Source organism: Vicia villosa, unplaced genomic scaffold (assembly GCF_029867415.1).
Source record: "Vicia villosa cultivar HV-30 ecotype Madison, WI unplaced genomic scaffold, Vvil1.0 ctg.000318F_1_1_1, whole genome shotgun sequence".
Taxonomy (NCBI): domain Eukaryota; kingdom Viridiplantae; phylum Streptophyta; class Magnoliopsida; order Fabales; family Fabaceae; genus Vicia; species Vicia villosa.
In genome coordinates, this window is record NW_026705139.1 from 215792 (window position 1) to 226316 (window position 10525).

The 10525-nt window shown below is 41.5% G+C and overlaps 1 protein-coding gene across 1 annotated transcript; it reads left to right on the plus strand.

Moving 5' to 3' along the window:
- Positions 1 to 7349: 7349 nt before the first annotated feature.
- On the plus strand, positions 7350 to 8406 carry LOC131626680 (protein MAIN-LIKE 2-like). Its single transcript, XM_058897521.1, has 3 exons — positions 7350 to 7394; positions 7473 to 8188; positions 8283 to 8406. The coding sequence occupies exons 1-3, from the start codon at positions 7350 to 7352 to the stop codon at positions 8404 to 8406; spliced, it is 885 nt and encodes a 294-aa protein (XP_058753504.1).
- The last annotated feature ends 2119 nt before the right edge of the window (positions 8407 to 10525 follow it).

Consider the following 10525-nt stretch of genomic DNA (forward strand, 5'->3'; position numbering starts at 1 on the left):
TGATTGCATGAATATCAAGAAGTCCTTACGAGACGAATTTCTTTAAAGTCCCTACAGGCTGGGGCAAGACACTATGCATTGGCATTCTTTCCTCATCAGGAGGTGTTCAATTGAAAGTTCAGGTGTTAGCTAAACAACTTATGAACTCGAAGGCTGTTGAAAGTCAGGATCGTCATCCTTAACATTGATCTGAGATTGAAAGTCCAATACATGTTGGCATTCTTACAATCAACATGAATATTCAGAACACTATGAAATCCAATGCATGTTTGGTCCCTGTGAAGTCAATACTTGCTTGACCCATTAAGCCCACTTCCTGGTGGTATTTTTTTGGAGAATCAATGCCTTTTTGATACTCTGGACGATGCTTGTTTGGTGTTCTAATCCCTTCTTGCCTATCAACCCATTGAATCCATTGCTTGTTTGGAAGGTTTCAAACCCAAGAGGTTTGACAATCTGTTTGCTCTTGTATTTTCCTATTGTGGGTGAGCATCACTTTCCTATGTCATGTGAGGAAACCCCGTGAAGATGTTATGCTATATCTTGGGGCATTTCCATCTGTTTATCTCGTAGGTGCATCCTTTCGAGCGCATCACATTAGCTCATCGGCGGATCTAGCCAAGCGAGAGATTCTCATTCCCCAGTTGAGTGCATTAAGATGAGGTTTTCTTGGTTCTAAGATTCTCATCCCTCAGCAAAATTTCCGAGCTTCAGAAGTTTTATTCCCCGGTGGAGTGCCTTCTCCCCAGTGGAGTCGTGACTGAAAGATATCTAATTCCCCAGTAAACTCTTAACGAGGTTCCTTGCCCGAGTTCCTCATTTTCCCCAGTAGAGCGTTTCTATCCCCAACGGATCGACCTTTGTTCCCCAGGAGAGTTATCTTGTTCCCCTAGTGGAGGTGTCTGCAGTGCTCCTCCGTTGTCTCCCCAAGCAGCGTCCGAATCATGCATCATTCGCATTATATTCAATAAGCGTGTAGTATTTTCGTTATCGAAATACTAATCCATCCAACATTCATACATGCATCATGCATAAATCATATCATATCTGTTTCTTTCTACAGGAAAGTTACCAAGTCTCAAAATGCTTCCCAGAGAGCAATTCGCCTAGTCACTACAGGCTCTTATCCTGATATCTAAATCAGAAGAAGTTTGCCTCCCTCTCCCTGACATTGTCAGACCCGATGAAAGTCATGCTTATTCCCGATGTCCCCAGATCGGTTGAAGATATCTGTTCCTATCCTAATATCCAAATTAGTTGAAGGAATCGCCTCCGGATCTCCCGAGATCTTCCGAAGGAGCTAGCCCACTGATGCCTCAGATCAGCCGGGGATATCTCCTGATGATTTACTTCATCAGAAGAGGACTGTCTATTATTCCTGATATCGCCAGGTCAGTTGAAGACACTCCTATTCCCGATGCCCCCAGATCGGTTGAGGATATTTGTTCTTATCCTGAAACTCAATTCAGTTGAAAGAACCGCCTCCGGATCTCTAAGATCTTCCGAAGGAGCAAGCCCTCTGATGCCCCAGATCAGTCGGAAATATCCATTCCCTGACGATTTAGTTCGTTCAGAAGAAGATATGTCTGCTCAGTCCTGATGTCCACAGATCAGTTGAAGACAATCTTGATTCCCGATGCCCCCAGATCGGTTGAGGAGGTCCATTTCCTTCCTGATGCCCCCAGATCAGTAGAAGGCACAATCCTGATGTTTCCGATCAGTTGAGGACTTCCACCCACCTGACGATTTATTTTCGTCGGAAGAAGACTTGCTTGCTCAGTCCTGATGTCCCCAGATCAGTTGAAAGCATTCTTTAAAATTCCCGATGCCCCCAGATCGGTTGAGGATATCCATTTTCTTCCTGATGTCCCCAGATCAGTAGAAGGCACAATCCTGATGTTTCCGATCAGTTGAGGATATCCACCCACCTGACGATTTATTTTCGCCAGAAGAAGACATGTCTGCTCAGTCCTGATGTCCCCAGATCAGTTGAAGTTTTTTCTCCCTGCTTGCGGGGTGGTACATTCCTTCTTATTGCAAGATGGAATCTTCTATTGATTAAGAGCGCAAATTTTCGAGTTCATTATGGTATTCAATCTCCTTCCACCTCGACGGTTCAAAACTTCCGTTTCTCACTTGTCGGGTTCAAGAAGCTTGAATAGGGGCAGCTGTTGCACCCCAAAATTTGCCCTCTTCACTGAGCTATAAGTTAGGAAAGACGTTTATTTCGTCCCTCGAAAATCAAAAAAAAAGTTAGAGTTTCTATTGTTCTGAGATTGTTAACTCAAGAGGCTTGTGGGATGAATTGCAAGAGAATGAGTCACGATACAAGATGTCAAGCTTAAAATAGCCATGGTGCTCAAGGCTTTGTTATGCATCAATTGCTTGGTCCGCATGTGCTAATTTGTTCAAAATTGTCAAAAGGAATAATGTCTAAAAGGTTACTAAGGTGGCAGAAGGATTATTTTGTTTACATGAACACAAGCTACCGACTTAAGGTATTCATCGTGATACAGAGTCATAGTCCATAGTTTCTCTTTTGTTATCAAGGACTTCAAGCGCACGTTATGATGTTGGCTCAATGCTCTTATGGAAATTGGAAGAGGATTTAAGTTCGTTCATCAAACTTGCAAGGTTGAAAAGAAAATACTTGAAACTTCTATGAAATACAAATTTTGTTATTACAAGAAAGAATCAGATGGTCCATCACAATTCAAATTCAAGAAGAGTCCAAGCTATTACAATCACAATACATGTCCATTACAAAAAAAGCCAAGTTACATGAATAAAAACACTCTGCAGCAAAAAAGAACGGTTCCGTATACATTCTGCACTAAACCGCCCCTACAAATTAAAATCACCAGCCACAATAAACTGGTTCGACAACTTTCAACTATGCACAAGCAAAATCAGCTGCAACTTTGAACTAAATCCCTTCCATTCACCGAACCCAGCAGCACATGACGTCTCGATCAGCCTTCAATGTTATTTCAACAAAATCAAACCGAGAAAAAACTCCAGCATATGAAAATAAACCGAACCGAAACCCTGCATAATCCAAGAAAAAGCCAGTTCACCAATTGATAACAAATTTTGGAGGAGAACCATAACAAAAAATTCAGGACAGAAAGTGAGGAAGAAATTCAAAGAGAATAACAAAAACGTAACAAACTTCTGAGTTCAGAAAACTCTCTCTCTTTTTCTCTTTCTCTCGATTCATTCATCACTTGTTCACTACCTTGCCAACATAACTCTTCAATCACAAATCCTTGAGAAAAAGATCGATAACACAAAAAGAAAAGTCAGAAACAGAAAATATCAGAAAAAGAAACGTAACAAACTCTCTTGAAGGCTCTCTCCCTTTCGTTCTTCAGCCATCACAAACTCTTCGCCAATCGACAACCTTCATCAATTCAACAGTCATCTTCATCCTCAATCAATCACCACTCAGTAACCTTCATCTTCCTCTCTCGATTCACCATCCTTCGCAAATCTTCAATTACTCTCTCACAATCCATAAGAGAAAACCAGAAAAACAGAGAAAAAGAAGGAAAAGAATCGTAACAAACTTTGAACAAACTTCCTCTTTCTCGAGCGTCATCTCAGAATCTTCTCCAATCTTGAAACTCTTGAATCTGCAAACTCTTCAATCCTCTCTTCCTTCAATCATCATCACCGTTCTTCATCTTCTTTCTCAGCATCGCGTTCATCAACAACAACTCCGAAGAAACTCTCTCTGCAATCTTCAACAAACTCCTTCGTCACCGAAATCTTCGAATTCTTTAATCCACATCTGCGATCAACAACTTCACCAATCGCAACATCAAAACGAGGAGGATCGTTGAGAGAGGATGAAAGCGAGAAGAGAGAATCAGGGAGGCGGACGGAGCTATCGTTTTGACCGGAGATTTGAAGATCTCCGCCGTTGTTGAGTGTCTCGAGAGAGGACTGAGGGCGAGGCTTTGAGATCATGAGAGACGAACGGAGAAATGTGAGGAGAAGAAGGACGTGGCCGGACGATTCACGGTGGCGCTATGGGGAACTCGTCGGAGAAGGAAGGTTGAGGAGTCTCCGGCCGCCGTTGGTCTCAGACGTGAAGAGAGGAGGGGAAGAGACTCAATGTTCAAATCACGTAACCTAATCCCTTTCTCATTCTTGTTTAATATTAATGTGGATTAATTGACAATAATATGTTGTTAGTTGACTAATAAATCTGCACTAAATGACATTAATATTGGTTTAATTAGCAATAGAATAAGACTTGTGATTGATTGGCAATAATCTGAAAATCTGAATCAAAGATGGTTGGGCCTTTGCACGAATTGCTTCTCTCACCCCCTTGAGAGCCCAATCACCCGTTTTTTTGGCCATAAGAGAAGCTGAAACAAAAAGAACATCACCTTGGGCCAACTCTGGATGGGCCTTAGCGCCCAAAATGCTGTATAGACCCCTATTTCCACGATATACCCCCTGAGCCAATTCTTGTCATGTTAGAAATAGCCTTTTTGCAAATAGTTTTTTTCCTTTTTCTTATATAATAAAAACAAATGAAATCATGTTTTAATTTTTGTTTAGAATTAGAATTTAATTTCATGTTTTTAGATGGTAAAAAGATAATACAAAAACATGCAATTTCTTATATTTGTTAGATTTTTAGCTTTATGAAAAAATAATAAAAACATGTAATCTTCTCTAGTTAGAATTAGATTTTTGTTTTCTATATTTGTAAGAAATGACATAAAAACAATTTCCTTTGTTAGACTTTTGCATGATAAAAAGAATATAAAAACATGTAATATTTTGCTTGTTAGACTTTAATTGTTTTGTATATAGTTTTGTTCTTTTACTTTGAGATAAAAAATGTCACAAAAAAAACAATTTAATCTTGTTAGATTTTGTTTTAGAATTTACTTAGAATTTAACTTCTATTATTTTCTATGGCGGATGCGTGTCTCCTTGTTATTACTGATTTGTTTGCTGAGATGTGCGAGGTACTTTGAGAGGGTTCGATTGTGATTTGATTACTTCGTGTTCCACTTTACTTGTGGGACACAAATTCGCTTCCAGTGCGATTGATTTGAGTCGTGTTCCACTTTATTTGTGGGACACGAACTTATTCCCGATGCAATTCACCTGATCTCTCATTCATTGAGATGTATATTCCTGTATTGTCTGGATTGTGTTTCTCTCGCAGGTTGCTTATGTGGTTGTGTTTGATACGCACTACATAGCGGTTGTGATTTATTTTCACACCGCATCGCTTTGACGCTTATGCTGGACTCCCGGCTTTGATGGATGTTAGATTACGTGAAGTTTCTTCTCTGCTTACGCTTGCTAGCTCATTGCGGATTTGCTATCCGTTCGGTATTGTCTCCCGTTTCATTTTATTTCTGTACTTTATCGCTTTCTCGCATCATCCTTTAACATGAGAAGTAGGACTTAGACATGCATCTGGCCAAGCCCTCGAAAGAGGCTCTGTTTTTGTTGGTGTGTTTATATTTGTGCTTTGCGGCAGGGAGTCACGGTGTAATAAGTCCTATATGGCACTCCGTTAAGTCCTCATGGAAGGCATGCGGTCAAGGGTTCGTAATCAACCCCCGCCTAGTCTCATCGAGTCCGTTTGGTATGCGCACGCCTCGCGTTGCTCGCTTCCGAACCAGCACAAGATCTTGTTATCGAGTATGTCAGGAAAAGGGTTCATGCAGCCGGACCCCCGCCTTTCCTATAGCTCGCGTTGCTCGACGTTGATGCTCGGTGTACGCACGCACCGTTTTCCTTTACGATCCGTGACGGCTTGGTTGCTGAGAGGGGTCCGCCCTCTTGTCTATGGCCCGATCATTTTCGCGAGGTCTAATGCTTGGTTGACTTGGGTTGAGCTGCTCCCCTTGGCTATGGCGGGACCGCCTTTCTACCACTTGGCCAGTGCCTTTGGTTTGTTTGCTTCACGAGTGGATGCTCGTTTGTGTGCTATATTGTTTGCATTCGCTTTTCCCCCGTAGGTTGTTTAGTTTAGTTTAGACTGGTACCCTTTGTATGATAACATTAGGTAGCAAGCTTTCCCCCTTAGCTTAGGTCTTCCTCATGCATTCTTTAAAACACAAACCACACTCTTTGATTTTCTTTTCTTAAGAGCTTGTTAGTTCCGCTCCATTCCCAGCATAAGTCTCCAAAGGTCGAGCAGCGGAGTGTGAATGTAACTCGTTCACCTAAAAAACACAAAACAAACAAAAACTAGTTAGCCGAGCTACGGTAGCTCTGATTCTGCAAAACAGATACGTAGGCAGCGGGGTAGGGCCCGTGCGAGCACAGTCCTTTCTTTTCCCTACATTCTGCATTCATTTTAGTCCAGATTAGCGCACTTTGCTTACACACCCATAGTTTTAGACACAAGCGTGGATACCATCGAGTACGATGGGCGCGAGGGGTGCTAATACCTTCCCCTCGCGTAACCGACTCCCTTACCCTTTTTCTCTGGTCGTGAGACCGTTGTTTTGTTTTGTGGTTTGCTGGCATTCCCTTCCTTTTCAGGATAAATATGTTAGTGGCGACTCTGTTAATTTTCGCGGTAGCGACACTTGACACTGGTGAACTACAGTCGACTTGACCAGACACAACCATACTGAACAGTGTACACTGTACAATCACATGCGAAGACTGTATGCTAATTATTTTCGGTGACACAGAAAACCCTAACCAAACCCTAACCCTAAATTTTCAAAAAAAAACATAGAAAACCCTAACAAAACCCTAACCAAACCCTAACCCTAAATTTTCAAAAAAAAAAATAATAGTAGCATGTAGGCGCCACCTGGGGTGGCGCATTAGACCAATTTTTCCCAGCATGGCGCCACCTGGGGTGGCGCATTAGTGTTATTTCTTTTTTTTTTGTTTTTTTTTGCCCTAATTTTGTCTAGTGGTCCCCACTACCAAAACCCTAATCTGATCCGCCAGCATGTGATTTACCTGCATCGAAATACTGTATGCATGCATGCCTAGACAATTCAGCACCGAACACGGGATGCAGGCCTAGTCTATTCTGCCAGAAACAATTAATGCATGCATGCTTAGACAAAGTCAGCACAAAACACGGGAATGCATGGTCATTTCAATTCAACACAGAATGCATGTGAACCTATCTTTATCACTTTGATATCTGTATCACATGCATGCTCACCACTTGGCCCTCATGCACTTAACATCAGCAACCACCAACCCTCTATAAATACTCTTATAGACTTGCTTTCTTTTCACCAACATATATTCTTCTTCTTCAAAAAAACACTTTGCATTTTCAAATCCGCAGAAAACTTAAAGAGTTCTTGAAAATGGCTCAACAACAACTTCTTACCATGGGTGAAACACACAGAGGAACTAGAGCGAATTTGGCGACCTATGTAAGTTTATACTTATTTGTTTCTAAACATCTATGCGTATGTGATATCCAGTTTAATCGATTTATTTGTTGTTCTTAGGCTGTTGATCGATTCCGTAGACGTTCTCACGCTTATGTTGAACCCGACGAGAGGATTATTCCGAATCTCCAAGCATGTGGCTTCGGACATATCATAAAAGTTAACAACAACACCATAGACAGAAAATTCATCCTTGCCTTGCAAGAGCGATGGAGGCCTGAAACCCACACGTTTCATCTTCCAATAGGTGAGTGTACTATTACTCTAGAGGATGTTTATATGTTACTTGGTCTGCCCATTGATGGCAAGGCTGTTAATGGATCTGTTCAACATGCTAATTCAATGTGTGAGAGAGTGTTGGGAAGAGATCTAGTTGTGCCTACTCAAGGTTCAAGAGGCCAGGGTATCAGTCTGGTCTCCCTTAGAGATTACTATGATGAACTCGTCATGATGGACAACTTTACTGAGGAGCATGTTTGGTTAATGACTAAGGTTTATATAATGTTGATGTTTGGTAAACTTTTATTCCCGGAGTCGACAGGTAACACTGTCAACTTTTTCTATTTAAGTAAATTTGACAGTATTAGCAAGATTAGGAAATATAGTTGGGGGTCCGCCGTTTTGGCGATGTTATACCAGTCTCTTTGTAAGAACGCGGTTGCCGAGAAGTGCACCTTCTATGGATGTGCGTTCCTCCTACAAGTATGGGGTTGGTGGAGAATGCCGACGCTGTCCCCGGTAGGCAGGAACAACTACACGTTCCCTTATGCAACAAGGTACGTCTTTTTCTCTTTTTCAACGCTATTCCTTGAATGCTAACTATATTTTTCATAAAAATCTGAAATAACATTTTTGCTCTTTTTTTTTTAGGTTCTGTGGTCCTAAATTGGATTACAGTAAGAATCCGAGGGGGAGTGTTGTTTTATATCGGGACCTAATTGATCACCTCCGAGCTGAAGATGTATTATCCCTAAACTTTTATATGATCCTATAGATGTATTACAATTCATCATGCTTTTTAATAATATGTTATTTTTTCTCTCACGCAGTTTAATTGGAGACCATACTTGTTGCTGGACCATGAGCCAAACGAGAGTGACCGGGAAGTTTGGACTGCAGTAGTACCGATAATAAGGTTCAACATCATTGAGATGCACCAATCTGACCGTGTGAGACTGCAGTTTGGCATGCATCAACCAATCCCGGACCCCCCCACTGATTTGGGTCGCTGGCATATTAAAAGAGTTAACAATCAATGGGACCACGCAGATTATCGTACATTCGCACCTGAATTTTGTGAGATGTGGAGGCAGCGTCGCAGCCGTCTGTTACAATTCCCTGTAGCCCAACTCCCCATGTTTCCAACCGCGAGATACCTTGCTTGGTATAGAACAGTCACAACCCCCGATATGTATGTGTCAGACCCCTACTACCTACACGACCCCCGCCAACAACAACACGCACAACAACCACCCCAACAATACGCACAACAACCACCCCAACAATACGCACAACAACCACCCCAACAACCACCCCAAGAACCACCCCAACAACGACAACAACGCCAACAACGCCGACAACGCCAAACATCCGAGCAACCTGACCATGAGGAATTTCAAACAACACCAACAACGCCCTACCAAAGTCAACCCTTCCAACAACAATCATGGGGCTTCACCCAACAACTCCGTGACGCCGAACAATCCACTAGGCTACCCGTCCAACAACAATCGTGGGGCTTCACCCAACAACACTATGACGCCGGGCCCTCCTCCTCCACTAGGCAACCCATCCAGCAACAATCATGGGCCTTCACCCAACAACACGGCGACGCCGGCCCCTCCAGCTACAATAGGCAACCCAGCCCCGACATGGGTCTAGATGACAATTACGACCCAAACGAGCAAATGACCACTCAATCGTCACAGTACCAACAACATGGATACCCCACACCCCAATTTCCACAACACCAACAATATGGGTACACCACACCCCAGCAAACAATGCCATTTTTTCAAGGTCAATCAAGCGCTGGGTTTTACCGACCATGTGACGCAACTCCACCGCCAAGACAAATCTTTGAGGGCATGGGGACCCGACTATTTGACAGCAACATACAAGAATACATGTCCAATGAGCGCATGGAGGGGCTAATCCGAGGACCGCCTACCCAGACACAACAAGAACAACCAAGGAATAGGGGGGGTCGTGGAGAAGTGGCTCGTCGAGATCCTTCCAACCGGATTCGAACAGTTCCAGATTGCGGAACTGGCGGTGAGAGGGGTCATGGTCCGGCGCCGGGTCGGAGGGGTCATGGTCGGAGGGGTCGTGAATAGCATAATATCCATGTTTTATTATTTATCTTATTTGTACCGTATTTGTAATGTTTGAACTGTATGACCGTATTTCTAAGTTTGTTTCTGCATTTCTTGTACTTGTAATGTTTGGAATAAATGACATGTGGTGTTTCATTATTTATTTAATTGTTAAAACAATTTTATTAATAAATCAAAAACTAAAATATAATTTATTTATTTATGTTAAAAACAATTTTATTAATAAATAAAAAAAATTAAAAAAAAATTAGTATATAAACAATTAAAAAAAAACAAAAAAAAATTAAAAAAAAATTAGTATATAAACAATTAAAAAAAAAACAAAAAAAAAAATAAAAAAAAAAGGGAAATGTACATAGGCGCCACCCTAGGTGGCTAAAAATCAAAAAATGTACATTGATGCCACCCTGGGTGGCGCATAGGTTAGGACAAATTGGGGGTTGGCGCCACCTGAGGTGGCTCCTATGTGGACGCCACCTCTGAAACCTGGTCATACCGGTAATTTTTCCGAAAAGATGGTTTTTGGTGTAAATAAATTATTAAACATGGTTATTTGGATTTTTTTTTCGGCAACCATAAGCATCTTTGATAATATCTTTGAATTATCTCACTTTAATTGAATTTTAAATAAATAAAATTCAATAAAAATGAAATAAAAAATGTCATGAACCATGGATAGGTTGTGAATATCTTTAAACATATGAGAATCAAGATTGAATCACAAAAGAATTGGCCTTTTTGAAAAAAAAATCAAATTTTGGTCATTACTTGTTTCAT